General features: G+C 38.9%; 1 protein-coding gene across 11 annotated transcripts in view; it reads right to left on the bottom strand.

Moving 5' to 3' along the window:
• Positions 1-16,538, bottom strand: part of srpk2 (SRSF protein kinase 2) — a 246,823-nt gene that overhangs the window by 147,184 nt on the left and 83,101 nt on the right. For 6 of the 11 annotated variants that reach the window (XM_048553858.2, XM_048553853.2, XM_048553854.2 and 3 more), the window contains one exon: positions 14,893-15,056. The exons of the other annotated variants lie outside the window; for them this stretch is intronic. In XM_048553858.2, coding sequence (XP_048409815.1) covers positions 14,893-15,056 — 164 coding nt within the window. The remainder of the gene's footprint in view (positions 1-14,892; positions 15,057-16,538) is intronic. 11 annotated transcript variants of the gene reach the window in all.

The following is a 16,538-nucleotide window of genomic DNA, read 5'->3' as shown; positions in this document are numbered from 1 at the left end:
CTTGTCCACCCAGGGGTAAAGACCTTGTCCATTTTCCCCATCCATATCCCCCATGATTTTACAAACCTCCAAAATGTCACCCCTCAGCTTCCAATACTCCAGGGAAAATAGCCCTAACTTATTCAGACTCTCCCCATAGTTCAAACCCCCCCACCCCCCCAACCCTGGCAATATCTTATAAATGTGTTTTGAACGCTTTCAAGTTTCACAACGTCCTTCCTGTAGCAGACAAACCACAGTTGCACGCAGTATTCCAGTAGTGGCCTAAGCAATGCCCTGCACAGCTGCAACATGACCTTCCATTCCTATACTCAATGCACTGACCACTCACGGCAAACGTACCAAACACCACCTTCACGATCCCATCTATCTGTGTCTCCACTTTCAATGAACTCTGAACCTGCACTCAAAGGTCTCTTTTTTCAACAACACTCCTCAGGACCTTACCATTAAGTGTGTAAGTCCTGCCCTGATTTGCCTTTCCAAAATGCAGTATCTCACATTTATCTAAAGTAAATTCCATCTGCCACTCGTTGACCCGTTGGCCCATCTGCTCAAGATCCCATTGTACTCTGAGATAACCTTCTTTGCTGTCCACTACAGCACCAATTTTGGTGTCATCTGAAAACTTACTAGTGATACCTCCTACGTTCACATCCAAATCATTTATATAAAATGACAAAAAGCAGTGCACCCAGCATTGATCTTTGTGGCATATCACTGGTCATGTGCCTCCAGTCTGAAAATCAATCATCCTCCATCACCCTAGGTCTTCTGCATTCGAGCCAGGTCTATATCCAACATGCTAGTTCTCCTTCTATTCCATTTGAAATGACTTTGCTAACAAGTCTGCCGTGAGAAGGCTTGTCAAATGGCTTACTGAGTCCACACAGATCATGTCCACCACTTTGCCTTCATCAAACCTTTGTTACTCCTTCAAAACAAAAAATCAGTTGTTAGTGAGACATGATCTTCCATGCACAAAGGCACGTTGACGATCCCTAATCAGTCCTTACCTTTCCATTCCAAATACACGCAAATCCTGTCCCTCCAACAACGTGCCCATCACCGATGTCAGGCTCACCTGTCTATAGGTTCCTGGCTTTTCCTTACCACGTTTCCTAAATAGTGGAACCATAATAGCCAACCTCCAGTCTTCCGGCACCTCACTGTATCTATTGTATAAATATCAGCAAAGGGCCCAGCAAAAACTTGCCTATCTTCCCAGAGTTCTAGGATACACATGATCAGATCCTGGGGATTTATTCACCTTTATGCATTTAAGATGTCCAGCACCACCTCCTCTGTAATATGAATGTTCTTCAGGATGTCACTATTTATGTTCCCAAGTTTTCAATCTTTCATACCCTTCTCCACAGTAAACACTTATGTCAAATGCTCATTTAGTATCATCCCCATCTCCTGCGGTTCCACACACAGGCAGCCTTGCTGATCTTTATGGGCCTAATTCTCTCCCAAGTTTATCTTTTGTTCTAAATGTATTTGTAGAAAGCCTTTGGCTTCTCCTTAACCTTATATGCCAAAGATATCTCATGTTCCCATTGTGCCCTTCCGAGTTCCCTCTTGAATATACTCCTACTTACCTTTATGCTCTTAAGGAATCACTGCATCTCTGCTGTCTACACCTGACAGGTGCTGCCTACTTATTCTTAACAAAATCCCAATTTCTCTAGTCACCCAGCATTCCCTACACCTACCAGCCTTGCTCTTCCCCCTAACAGGAACATCCTGTTTCTGGACTCGTTATCTTATTTTGAAGGCTTCCCATTTTTCAGTCGTCCCTTTACTTGTGAATATCCACACCCCCATCCCCCAATCAACTTGTGGAAGATCTTGCCCAATGCTGTCAAAATTGCCCTTCCTCCAATTTAGAATTTTAACTTTTAGATCCAGTCTATCCTCTTCCATCATTAGTTTAAAACTAATTGATTATGGTCACTAGCTCCAGAGTGTTCCCCAGATGTCACCTCAGTCACCTGTCCCACCTTATTTGCCAAGAATAGGTCAAGTTTTAGGGTAATCTCCTTACTGAATCATAAAATTTTCTTGTACACACAAATTCCTTTCCATCCAAGTCCTTAACGCTATGACAGTCCCAGTCTATGTTTGGAAAGTTAAAATCCCCTACTTACTGATAACTGAGATCTCCTTACAAATTTGTTTCTCATTTTCCCAATGACTACTGGGGGGTCTATAGTATAATCCCAATAAGGTGATCATCCCTTTCTTATTTCTCAGTTCCACCCAAACAACCTCCCTAGATCAATTCCAGGAGTATCCTCCATAAGTACAGCTGTAATGATATTCCTAATCAAAAACACCACTCCCCCTACTCTCTTGCCCCACTTTCTATTCTTCCCGTAGCATCTATGCCGTGGAACATTAAGCTGCCAGTCCTGTCCATCCCTGAGCCATGTCATCCCAGTGCCATGTTCCCAACTATGCCCTGAGTTCATCTGCCTTACCTGTTAGCCTCTTGCATTAAAATAAATATAGTTTAATTTATCAGTCCTCTCTTGTTCTCTACCTTGTTCCTACCTGCTCTGACAAGTGCTAAAAGCTGTGTCAGTTCAGCGGAGAGGAGAAAAACATCCAGAGCCTCCAACCAGAATTCATCCATCTCTTCTCCTCTCACTATGTGTGTTAGAAAAAGACTGAACAACTGAAAAGCTTAAAATAAATAATTTTAATAGAAGACTTAGGTCCACCTGATCAAATATTAAACCAAAGAACAATTGTCCTCCCACAGACAACATTGTTATGAATAATAAAAATCAAAAAACAGACAGACAATTTAACTCCGCCTCAAAACATGAACTTGAAATTTTCAACATTTTGTTTACTTTGTTTTTTTTAAAAAAACCAACAAAACCTGCATAAAACATTTTCTTTTCGTCTATCTTAATCATGAATGTGCGTTTATGTTTTGGGTGTTCTGAAGGTGTACAATTTAAGTTGCATAACGGTTGATCAGAAATTATTTATTCTCACTGCTTTCAGTTTAAAGTAAAGTATGTTGCAAAAAAATTAGTGCAAGCTTGAACACAGCAGCAATCACCAAATGGACTCCACTCTGGATTCTGTATCAGATTTACACCCTTTGCCAGTAACTTTCGATATTGTTGTTGATGTTGAAAGACACTAATTTTTTTGTTGCTGACAAAATCAAGCACTAATTGGTTTTGTCCTGAACTGCAGTCGGTCAGATAACTTAATCATTTTGGTGATCCACTTAGGACTTTATATATGTCAGTATGGCTTGTGGAAGAGTGGGATATGATTATCTGTGCACTCTTCCCAGTTAAGTGCAGGTGTGGAAACTGAACAAACTGTACATTTTTGTGATGACCAAGTCAAGTTAATGCCAACAATTTGACTTTGTGCAATATCATGACACACTGTGGTAATGTCTGCACTGAAACAAAGTGCTGGTGATTCAGAGTTAATGTACAGCACAAGGTTCAAGAAAACATCTGCCATCATTGATACTTCCCATTCCGTGACCACAGAGGCACGAATCACAGTCTGCCCTAACATTAAGTACTGAAGTCATCCAGGATGAATAGGCTTTCAACATTTGCAATGTTCATTAAAATGTTACCTGGGGTGTCATAGAAATGCTTGTTGTCCACAGTATTAGCATGCAGAACTGTTGCACAGTTGCATTTGATTTGACTGTATCTCCATCAGATGACAGCCACACAAAGAGGAGGTACAAAGTTTCAACTAAGAACTCAACTGTCAACTAATTGCTCACCATGAAGCCTACACTATGCTCATCAGGATCATTAGCACCCTTTCTGTATCACTAAATGGAATAATTAGATTTATGAATACAGCCTGTGATGGTTAATCTGGCTATTTGTAAAGCAGCTGTGTCGACTCATAACTACCAGTCCATCAGAATTGTCTCGCCAAGTGTAGGATGTGTGTCGTTATTCCTGTAAGGGCATGTCATCCTCACATGCCAGTTTCCAAACTGAAACGTTAAACTGTTTTGTTCGCTGCATAGTCCAGGCATGATTTTAGGAAGTACAGACTTGCCTTTATACATATCCTCCTCAACTTCATAGGTAATGTCCACAGCAAGGATGAAAACAGTAACATTTGGGGCATAGTCAGTTGTAAGCCCTGTTGGAATTTGCAAGTTTAAGGAGAGCAGCACTCACCAAATAGACTCCACTCCTGATTTTGTGACAAATTTACACATTTTGCCAGTAACATTCAATGTTGTTGCTAATGTTGAAAGGCAGTAACTGGCAAGATGCAAATCATCAGACACAGACTTGATCTTATCCTCTGTAAATACCATTCCCTGCTCTCTCATGGCAGCTCGCCTACACCCTGTCCTCCCTATGTCCAGTGAAAACTAACCTAGTTCCCAATCCTCAAACAAATTATATTAAATATTTGTCTTCACAACAGAAGCCTATAAAGACCCCCGAAAGCAGTAGAGAAGCAAGAAGCAAAAGGGAGGATCTGAAAACAAATGTAATCACCAGAGAATAATTAATGGGACTCAAATTAATAAATTCCCTTTACTTGATATTTTAAAACCTGGGATGCAGACTAAGTGGCTGCAGGTATAGTGAATGCAATGGTTGTCATCTTTCAAAATTGCCTGGATTTTTGTATGCTCCTAAAGGACTGGAAACCTGCAAACTATTTACAAGAGAAGATAAACAGCAAGAAACTACTGACCTGTGTGCTTCACATCTGTTATTGAGAAAATTGTTGAATCCATTATCAGTACATGCACTGAACTTGGAATTCCAAAATACATTAAATAAGATGCCATACAAAAGGTTACTTCACAAGAGCTTATGGCATCAATGTAACACTTTAGAATGGACTGTGGATATACTAACTAACAGCAGAGACAGAATCGGGATAAATACGTTTTTTTTAAGATTGGCAAATTGTAACTTATAGTCCTGCAGATGTTGGTGCTGGGATCTCAACTGCACTCAGATCAACTGATCTCAACAATCTATATTAACAACTTGTATGAAGGGACTGAGTGCATTATATCTGTTGATGATACAAACATATTGTACGAAAGCAAGTCGCAAGGAGGATAGGAAGAGTCTTCAATTAAATGAGCAGGGAAACAATTTGTTACATGGATTGTACCATAGGAAAATGAGAGGTTATCCATTTTGGCAATGAAAACAGAAAAGCAAAATATTATTTAAACGGACAGAAATTACACAATTCTGTACTAGAGGGATCCACATGCCCTTCTACATGAATCACAAAACATTACGATACAAGTACAGCAAGTAATTGGGAAAACAATTTTAGTGTCAGCCTCTACGGCAAAGTGGATGGCTCAGAGAAAGACAGACTTGCTACAATTATGTTGGGCTTTGGTCAGAATGCACCTGGAGTACTGAGTCCAGTTTTGGTCTCCTTAAGAATCAGTTTAAAAATGTTAAATTAAACTGATTCTTGGGATGAAGAGGTTGCTTTATGAAGAAAGGTGAGTAGGCTGGGCCTATATTCATTGGAGTTTAGAACAATTAGAGGTGATCTTGGTGAAACAAAGGTTTCTGAGGGAGGGTGACAGACTAGATGCTGTCAATACATTGCTTCTGGTGGGACAATCTAGAACTACACGGCACTATTTCACAGTCATTTACCGATAAGGAGGAATTTCTCTCTCAGGGGACCATTAGTCTTTTAAACTTTCTCCCACATATAGCAGTGGAGTTAGACAGATTTTTAATTGAGAAAGGAGGTAAGGAGGATATGGGGACAGGCAGGGAAGTGGAATTAAGGTCATTAGATCCACCATGATTTCACTGAATGACAAAGCAGATTTGTACAGCCAAACTAGGCCACTCCTACTCCTATTTCTTGTGGTCTTAATAAAGCAGTTCACAAGTCCACCACCACAGCAAATTAAACCTCTTTGAAAAACCCACACCTCAACATTAAACCAGCTCACTAAGCCTCACGGCTATAAAAGTGCCCAAAAAGGTGCCATCACAGCATTAACTCCACCTCACAACAGCCCCTGAGCACAGCACTAATTCCTCAATACTCCCTCAATAAACCTCTCACCATTGCTCTAAATCCCGCACCATTAAATCACCCATCTGAAGCCAATCAAATAAACCCCATAGCACAGCATCAACTCCACCACACAACATCACTGCAGTATTAAATCTCCCTAAAATACCTCCTTACCACTGGAAAATACTCAGAAAATAATGATCTCACACTATGCCAGCAGAAAAGCCCAACTAGCCCTCACTCAGTGCATAAAGACAAGTTGGAAAGTATGTGGCCTCTAGTTAATCAGTGAGTACTCCCCTAAATGCAACAGGCCCAGGGTATCTGCAACAGCACGCTGGGAGCAGCTCACCGGGTTCTGGAAGTTTTTAAAAAAATTTAACCTATTTTTCTAATCAATCTGTTCAGAGATGTTATTACATACCTCTGGAGTGGGTGGGACATGAATCCCGGTCTCCCAGTCTGGGAGTAGGGACACTACCACTGCACCACAAGAGGGCCTCGTTGAAATGTCCAAGGGCACTCCCAATTCCAAACAGCTGCTCAAAGGGCGAATTCAATATTTCCTACATGAAGCCTTCAACCAGCACCACACTCAGATGGCATATTATACCAGATCTCAACACATTCCAACAAAAAAAAACATATTTTAAAAACTGCCACAACTAGTCTCAACTGATTTAACGACTTGCTGGAGTACAGTGATCTTCAGGTTGTTGTAGGCAATTATGGACTATCCATGCTGAGCACAACAGCAGGTTGTTGAAGCTGATCTCCTTTGATCTTCAGCAATCTGCCATCCAGCCTCTTTCTCTTTAGTTCCAAATCTCATTCTGTTTGCACTGTCAAGTGTCAACTTCCTCTTCTAAATGATTTCTGTCACCCTAACATTGACAAGTGCTCATGGGTGCTCCACTCCCTAAGTTAGTCAAAGATCTCCCAGATTTTCATTGCTCTCAGTTCAGTTGCCAAGTCCAGGTTGAAAAAAAAATGCTGGGCACAGAAATATAGACACCATAGTGAGAAAAATAAGAGAACATTCAGAGAAAAACAGCGGAAAATGAACAGCGAAGTACAAAGCTCGGCAAAAAGATTACCGAATGGGAATGAAGCACAGAGACAGTTTTGAGAGAAGTTTTCTACTCCACATCAACTACATGGTCATTTGTTTCAATTTACACAATATTTTTGAAAGCACAGTCACATTTCCAAAGTTTTAGGAGATGTAAAGCAGTAATTTTGTGATTTATTTGTTTCCTCTGGCCTAAAGCAGAAAATTTACAAATACCTTCCAATCTGAAAACTGGCCCCAGCAGTAGCGAATATAAATTCACTTTTAGCTCAAGCCACATTACTTAATGCATTTAGACATCCTGTCCATAAAGTGACAGACGTGCTGACCCAAAGCATCCCCTAGTAGCAAAAAACATATTACATTTTAAAGATTTGTTTCACATTATTATAAAAAGTACAATCTGCTTCAACATGAACAATAAATGGAGATTGAATATCAAATAATATATTATTATTTATTTTCAAAAATCTATTATACCTCTGTGGAACTCCTGTGGCATGACTCAAAATCTGTAATGACTACAGTATTATCTTACTTGATGAATAATTTTTGGATCATGTATTCTCTCTGGGATATGACAATCCCATGGAAAAACAATGCTGTGGAGAGCATAGGAATTGGGAGTAAAGGATCCTGATTGCTGTAGCACTGGTTAGGATGCCTCAGCAGTGAAGGAAGGAGATTTTTCAGAACTGGGCTAAGGGCTGAAGTGGAGATCTGATCAAATAGTATTCGAGACCACTGAGCTGTAGAACAAAGTTTCAGGGTTTGGAAGCACTAGTGTGAGGTAAGTACTTCCTGCTTGAAGGAACCTCAATATTTTGTGTTATCTATCATTTCCTCCAAAAGTCTAAACAGTTCCTGTATGGAGAGATCGCATACAAATTTTCTCAATCAGCATACTTCTCAGTAACCTCAGGTCTAAAGTTTGTGTTACACAATTTTTGAGCATTTGCAGAGATTGCTGTGAATACAAGCTCATTCATCCTGTACCTAGTGCAATGAACAACTTAAGTCTTCAATCTTACCGAGCTGCTAATATTAAAGTCCAATTTACTTAATTGTATATTTTGAGTTCTGTGCACGTGTTGTTTTGCCAGCTAAAATTTACTTTCTTGTACTGTTTTCACACAGGCCTGAAGTCAACAAATCCTTGATTAGCTGAGCATCAAGTTAAGACCTTTCCAAAGAAAATAATCACTTCTGCTAGCTGAAAATGGTACATCATTGTGAGTAAACAGAATTATGCTTAAATATTTCTATAGTTATAAGCTGCAGCCATCATTTCAGATCACTGGCTATTACAGGAATTTAGGTTGTCAGGTATTGATGTTTAATCAGATGAAGCCAACTAACAGTAAAAAGCTGCCCATGGATATTTATTGATAATAAAATGTGAGGCTGGATGAACACAGCAGGCCAAGCAGCATCTCAGGAGCACAAAAGCTGACGTTTCGGGCCTAGACCCTTCATCAGAGAGGGGGATGGGGAGAGGGAACTGGAATAAATAGGGAGGGAGGGGGAGGCGGACCGAAGATGGAGAGAAAAGAAGATAGGTGGAGGGAGTATAGGTGGGGAGTTAGGGAGGGGATAGGTCAGTCCAGGGAAGACGGACAGGTCAAGGAGGTGGGATGAGGTTAGTAGGTAGCTGGGGGTGCGAGGAAGGGATGGGTGAGAGGAAGAACCGGTTAGGGAGGCAGACCTGTCTGCCTCCCTAACCGGTTCTTCCTCTCACCCATCCCTTCCTCCCACCCCAAGCCGCACCCCCAGCTACCTACTAACCTCATCCCACCTCCTTGACCTGTCCGTCTTCCCTGGACTGACCTATCCCCTCCCTAACTCCCCACCTATACTCTCTCCACCTATCTTCTTTTCTCTCCATCTTCGGTCCGCCTCCCCCTCTCTCCCTATTTATTCCAGTTCCCTCTCCCCATCCCCCTCTCTGATGAAGGGTCTAGGCCCGAAACGTCAGCTTTTGTGCTCCTGAGATGCTGCTTGGCCTGCTGTGTTCATCCAGCCTCACATTTTATTATCTTGGAATTCTCCAGCATCTGCAGTTCCCATTATCTCATGGATATTTATTGGTTAGTTTCTCTATCTTTCTCCCACTGATTTAAATCCTTTGTTTGTGGTTACCAGTCCTCGTTATACGTTCAATTCTGTAACCCAGGTCCCTCAGAATCACTTGCTACTATTTATACATTCTTCCCAATCTATTGGTAATCAGATTTATAACAAAATGAAGATGCTTAAAATCTTTCATAAAATTCATAATCATATACAGTGAAACTGGAAGAGCTAAGATTCAAAACAATCTCTTCATGAACTGATTTGATCTTGTGTATTATGCAAATTGCAGACCTTCAATATTGCACTGCTTGATCATTTTCAACTGCCACTTTTCAGCCTAAAACCAAGGTTTCATAAAATAATAATGAAAATTTGTCTTAAGTAGTGAACTAAAAAGTCTGTACCCAGTTTTAAATTTACAAAACCATACTGTGAACAGACTTAATAATTGCAACAGCTATAACTCTAAGGAAACAATAATTAAGTGACAAAAAAACCTTTCATATAAAGCTGGAAATTAGCTGAAAGGCAAAAGGTGAGGCTAGGGAGGAAGTTGAAATCAAGGAAAAGAATCTTAAAGTTGAGACAGCGCTTCAATGAGAGTCAACATAGATGACAACAAATATGAACACTGAACAGGTTAGATCCCAGAGACAAATATGGGTTAGGACATAATCATTTGTTTTAATTTATTTAATTTTAATGAGTTGGTGACTCACTGAAACACAAGTACACATTACTACAGATTTGGGTTTAATAATAAAACAGAAATTTATTATGTGAAAGAAATGTGGGTATACTAGAATAAACCAAACTACTTACTTATAACATGGTTTTAAATATTTAAAAACACATTGGAAAAACATCGTACTATTAATTCCAAAAACATTCCTCTATATTACTCACAGCAGAGAAAAATTTCCTTCCATCACCTCTACTGGGCTTAATTTAGCTATGCTCCCAATGTTAAGAACTGCTCTTGCTGGAGCACTTCATACAGCTGAGCTTAAACATTCCAGTTGTAAATAACCCCTTCTGGGTTTTAACCAATTAGTTCACTCTGGAAACTTTAAACACCTTACATCAAGAACTATCTTCTTTTCGCAGGACAAAATGCTTTACACATCTAGCTTCAGCTAACAGCCTTGCAGAATAGTTCAAACTGAAACTTTAAAAAGAAGCTTTTTTTCCTCCTTTGCATATTTTCCTTACTCAAAAGAAAAATAAATTAATCCTGGACCTTCTAAACTGGAGCTTCATGCACAACTGTAAACGAAACCCCATAAACCCCATTATTGTCCACAAAGTCTTTGTCTCTCATCATGTTTAAAAAAAAACTAGTTATAGAAATGCTTACAAATTGATCCTTATATCCCTTCAGTTACACAGAAAACCCACATGCCACCAGTTCAAATTCAAAAATACAAACTCAAAAATAAATGATATTAAACTATAAATAAATCACTCATCTGACACCACTGGATAAAATTACATTAAGGCTACAATCCGTCTATTTTAGTCAGGGACAGTTGCAAGTAAAAGGGCGACAGTCAGTAATGATTGAATTAAGTTGGTGGTGCAGACAATAGCTTCAGACTTCCCAGCATTTAACTGGAGAAAATGGCTGTTGACTTGATACTAAATGGTGGATTTGCAGTTCTGAATGATTTAAGTGTGGTCCTCAACAGTTGCAGCATACACATGAAAACTAATGCTGTGCTATGAGACAATGCCATCAAGGGACATTAGAAGTAACAAGGGGCCAAAAACAAAAAAAATTCTTAAGGGGCACGAGATGAAAATACAATCAATTGTGAAGAAAAGCCAATGTAAGTGATCTTTGCTTACTGGACAGATGAATACAGATATGAATGGAACAAATGAGATCAGTGCAATCCACACAGAAATCAGAAGAAAATGAGAAATTAATTATGCAATGAAAGTAACGCAAAAATAAAAACCCAAATAATAACCAATCTTTAAAACTGAAGATGCTTTCAGGGACAAAACTGCTCCCAGTGCTACAGATGCTCCTGGTACAGTTGCAGCAAGCCTTCCCTATTCTTATACTCCAATCCCCTTGAAGTAAGGACCAATACTCCATTCATCTTCTTGACTACCTGCTGTACGCATGAGCTACCTTTTTGTCTTTGATGTGCACCCGTGTACAAAAAGTACCAAGTCCCTTTGAGATAACACAGTGTGAAGCTGGATGAACACAGCAGGCCAAGCAGCAGAGGAGGAGCAGGAAAGCTTGATATTTCGGGTCGGAGCCCTTCTTCATTTTCTGATGCTGCTTGGCCTGCAGTGCTCATCCAGCTTCACACCGTGTTATCTCAGATTCTCCAGCATCGGCAGCTCCTACTATCTCTGTACCAAGTCCCTTTGAGTTGCAGTTTTCTGCACTCTCTCTCCATTTAAACTACGTTCTATTCATCTATTCTCCCTTCCAAAATGAAGGATTTGGCATTATACTCCATTTGGCAACTTTTTAAATCCACCTGACTTAACCTATAATAATTCGCGCTCTCTAAAAACTGTTGTAGCCTTCTCACAACCTGCCTTTCAACCTATTTTTGTCTCATCTGCAAATCTGGCTTGCTTGAAGTCATTAAAGAAGATTGTAAACAGTTGCAGTCCCAGTACTGCTCCCTATCGAACCACATCCAGTCACAGATCACAAAACTAAAAAGAACCCCTTATCCTAGTCTCTGTTTCCTGCCTATTAGTCAATTCTCTGTCCATGCCAATATATTACAATAAACATTTTATTAACCAGCACCAATGGGAGAAAGAGTATGCTAGTCGATCAAGAGGTCTATACTTCTAGGTAATAGAAACGAAATGCAGGCATATGTATATCACTGTCAAAACTTTATTTTCTGCATAAATCACTTAAAATAATAATGCAACTCTGCTTTAAATGAAACTTAATCAGCAGAAAGTTTTTTCACTCACACCTCAACTGACTACTCGGATATGGTGGAGATTACGATAATACAGTAAACATCACAGTATTTGAGTCACATAATTTTTTGCTGCTTTGAGACTGCCAGCTTATAAGGTGTCAGTTAGAACAAAATTTGCTGTGCTTACAACACCATGGGCTCTTATTTCATTGCTTAAACTTTTGTGAGGTACACTGTCAAATGCTTTCTGCAAGTCCAAATACAACATATCTGTCTCCCCTCCATCCATTCTGGCTGAGACTTCCATGAAAAATTCCAATGAATTAGCAACATGTAACTTCTATTTCATCAAGCTGACTCTGCTTGATTAGATTATGATTTTCCAAACATGCTGTTCTTACTTCCTTAACTATGATTCCAATGCTTTTCCAACAATGATGTTAGGCTGATCAGCCTACAGTTTCCCACTTATTGCCTCCCTCCCTTTCTGAATAGGGGTATCACATGAGCAGTTTTCCAATCCTCTGATTCTTCTCCAGAATCCAATCATTTTTGGAAAGTTACAACCAACGCAGCCAGTATTTCTGTAGCTACTTCTGTTAGGGTCCTAGGGTGCAAGCCATCAGGGCCAGGGGACTTACAGCCTTTAGCCCCATTAGTTTGTTTTGTACAGCCTCATTAAAGAAGGTACTTAATTCCTTCCTCGTATTCTTTAGTATTAATGGGATGTTCAATGAGTCTTCAACCAGAAACACTGATGCAACTCTTTTGCCATTTTCTTGTTCTTGATCACTCTGCCCCCAAATTCATTTTCTAAGGGGCCTATATTCACTTTGACTGCTCTCTTCCTTCTTAATTTTTAAAAGAATCTCATCAGTTTTCATATTCCTCGCTTTTCTTCCTCGTACTTTATTTTCTGTCTTGATTATCTTTTCAGTCCTCCTTTGCTATTATTCTGAATTAATACCCATTTTCAGTGCTATCACTGACTTTGGCCTCCTTCGTTCCTCATTCAGTCAGTCAGTACTAACCAAAAATAGATAGTCTGGTTATTAATTAATTTAGTGGGACCTTGGCTCATGTAATTATCTACTCAATTTGTTTGTTTAATTGTGATTGCACTTTAAAAAATAATCCATTGATGCAAAGTTCTTCATGATGCCTTAGGAATATGAACATATTCGTGGCAATGCAAATTCCTTCCTAATCTTAGCCATGTTACATGAATCTATTTGCTCTAGTTATGATAAGTAAACGAATTAAGCTGGAGAAGGCAGTCCATAAACTACATTTGTGGAAAACTTGTAGTTTCAAGTTGTACTTTTCAGGTGATATAAATTATTGTAACTTTTTCCAAGAATGTTATTCATTATATGATCATAGCAAATCTTCTAGTCAAATTAATCTGAAATAACTGCTTCGTGCTTACAAAAATACAGCAAATGTTGTTTTAACCAGCGTCTTATGAACCAGTACCCTTGACAAGTTTACTGAATTATTTCTGTCCAATTAATATAGTTTTTAATTTATTTACCTCCAAGTAAATATACTTGTTGTTCAATTGAGTGGTCATATGAAATATTGACTATTGATTCAATTTTGAATCATTTTCTCCTCAAATACCCTGATCTACCCCGATGTCCAAGTGGTCAGTTGAGGGTGCGAGTGAGGAGGTTCTCTGTTGTTACATTTTAATTAAAGGCAAAAGTTTCATTATTATTTAAGCAATTTATACTGTAAAGAGAGTATAACAGTGATGTGTATACCCCCACATTACATTTCTATCACTTAGTGTACATTTTCACCATAGATTATGTGGGCCTCTGGATCAACTGGATCACTTGCTCAATTGGCACACTCCTGGCTCCACTGGCGCCGGTTAATAAAAGGATTATGTATCTATAATGAAAGGAGAAGTTTACATTTCTATTCCTCCTTTCCATTGAAACAGTACCACGGTTAACTTGAAGTGTTTAGAGAATATATTTTAGCATTGCTGAGAAAGGCATATTTTGTTGAAACATTTTGTCTTGCACTCATTAAGGCACTTTGCCAGAAATACCAACCTAAAGAGAAAACACTTATGCTGATCACTGATGCAGAGAGAGCTCACTGGTTGGCAATGGACTCTGATTGGTACTATTTTCATGGAGAATGCACCAGTTAGATGATGACCGACAGTTCACTCTGAAGCTTTGTTTCAATTTTAAACCTGACACGTTAACACAGATAGGTCGAGACAATATCCTGAGAAATTAGCCATAAAATGGCTGTCACTCATTTAACATGTACATATCTTATGCAATTGAAGCAAATAGGTGATAGTGATTCTCTGGTTCAGTTTGGAATGCAATGCTTTGAACAATCCAGCTTAAAACTTAAACAAAGCTTGGCAGTCAACTGTCAGTTATCATTTGACTGGTACATTCTTAATGACAAAGTTTCCACCAGATTCTAATATCAACCAATATGCTCTCTCTTTTCCTCCAGTATTAAATGTTGCTTTCCCTTTATACTGTGAAATATCCAGATGAGTTCAAGATGAAAAGTTTTGAGAAAATGTGTCTTTTTTCAATATGCAAGCTCTGTACTACCAAACAAATGTTGTATTTATTTTGTACTGTTCACTAAATACTATTCTAAGTTCTAAAGCATATAGACGTACATTCCAGCACATCAACAAAAATTCAAAGTAGACACAGAAACGAAACAAAGCTTAGCCTAAAAGCTATGCAATGCTTCAACTCTATATTTAAAGATCAGATGTTCCCCGTAATAGCTCAGTAGACTGGTGTTTACCTTTACAATAGTCAGCAGGGTCTTCTTGTTCTTCATCATCAGATCCCAAAATTTCCTCCTCAGGTTCTGGAACAGCATGGTCAGGTAGACGTGGAGGAGGAGGAGGAGGAGGAGGAGGAGGAGGAGGAGGAGGACCTGCAGGAGCTTTCTGTTGAGCCTCTGGCCTTGAAGGAAACGGAGCAAAATAAGGCAAGACTCTAAGATGTCATGCATGTAAGTTACAATTTTTTAAAACTTATAATTAATGAAGAACAAACTTCAAAAAGGACATAACTCATTTCAATTCCTCACCCTCAATGTTAGCTTCAAAGCAGCCAGTCAATCTTAAAATACTGTACAAATGTCATATGATTATCTGCATTTGCATCCAAGAACTGCATATGGACAAGGAGTTGGCCGCTCTGAATCCACACCCCAACATGAGCTACTGCCTTCAAGTGAGGAAATATGCACTGGTATATTGGAAAAATTCATTTAATAAAATGTTATATCCATTAGCCAGCAAGATTTTGCTATGAAGTCAAACGGTCTCAGTTAGGAAAGACACAGAGCTATGGTTGAATCTTGACTGAAAGGCATGTTAGGCCGTAGGGTAAGAATCAATTCAGGATTCAAGCTTCTTCTGTAATTGCATTGCATTGTCAATTCAGAGATTTTAATAAAAAATGTAAACCTGTGCATTTAGATGCACATGCATTTTAGGCATTTTTCCCCTCCTTTGAGAAGCTGTAAGAAAGCAGATTTAGAATCCAAGAAGGTGAGTAGGACTTTGTTTGCTGATTAAGTATACACTGTTGCTATGCAGTAAAATTCTTTATTCAACAATTAAATCCTCCCACACCTCCAGCTCAATGGAGTGTCGCCACGGTATCAGCCAAACAAGTGAATGAAATTCTGATCAGGAGATTTGGGATACTGATAAAAGCATCATAGAAGTACATTGATAAAACATTTAAAGATTCAGAGCTTTTCCTTCAATAGCAAAGGAGTATTAATATATAAAAAGAATTCCGCAGAGGAAAATATGTTTGGCTGAATCCATTCTCAATCGTACAAATTGTAATTGTGTCAAGGAGATTTCAAAATTACCAAAGCTTTTGGAGGGAGAGAAAGGAAAAAAATGGACAAATGACAAAAGAATTACAGAAAATTCCATCAGGAGGCACCATCAAATTTGTATGTGTGTCCTGCAATGTCAATTTCACATTCCGTTCTTTGACACTAAAAAAAGTGACCGATGTTTCCAGCTCACAAGGATAGCATGCAGGCATGCCACTGGGATCCCAAATTTTAATAAATAAAAGAGATTTCAAGAGAGCTTCACCACAGGTCCAATTGAAAAAAACAGCTGCATCTAACAGTGCTTGTCACAAGGTCTTTCTAACTTAAAGCATGCTACTTAAGAAATATGAAGTTTGCCATCCTCAATCTAATCTTAAATTATACATTTTAACTTCTTCATTCCTATAGCAATTGTTACAAAAATTAAGCATAAAATCTAAATAGCTAAAATGTCAACCTCTGTTATTGGCATTGTGCTATTTGTAATGCTGTGTTTAGTCACTGAATTCTGATACTCCATCTTACAGAAGTCTGAAGGAAGATCATGAATCTTTCATGTAATAGTAAAAATAGAAGATAAAATG

This window comes from Stegostoma tigrinum, chromosome 25, assembly GCF_030684315.1.
Source record: "Stegostoma tigrinum isolate sSteTig4 chromosome 25, sSteTig4.hap1, whole genome shotgun sequence".
Lineage (NCBI taxonomy): Eukaryota > Metazoa > Chordata > Chondrichthyes > Orectolobiformes > Stegostomatidae > Stegostoma > Stegostoma tigrinum.
Note: the sequence above shows the minus strand (reverse complement) of the source record. Positions and strands in the feature narration are given on the sequence as shown.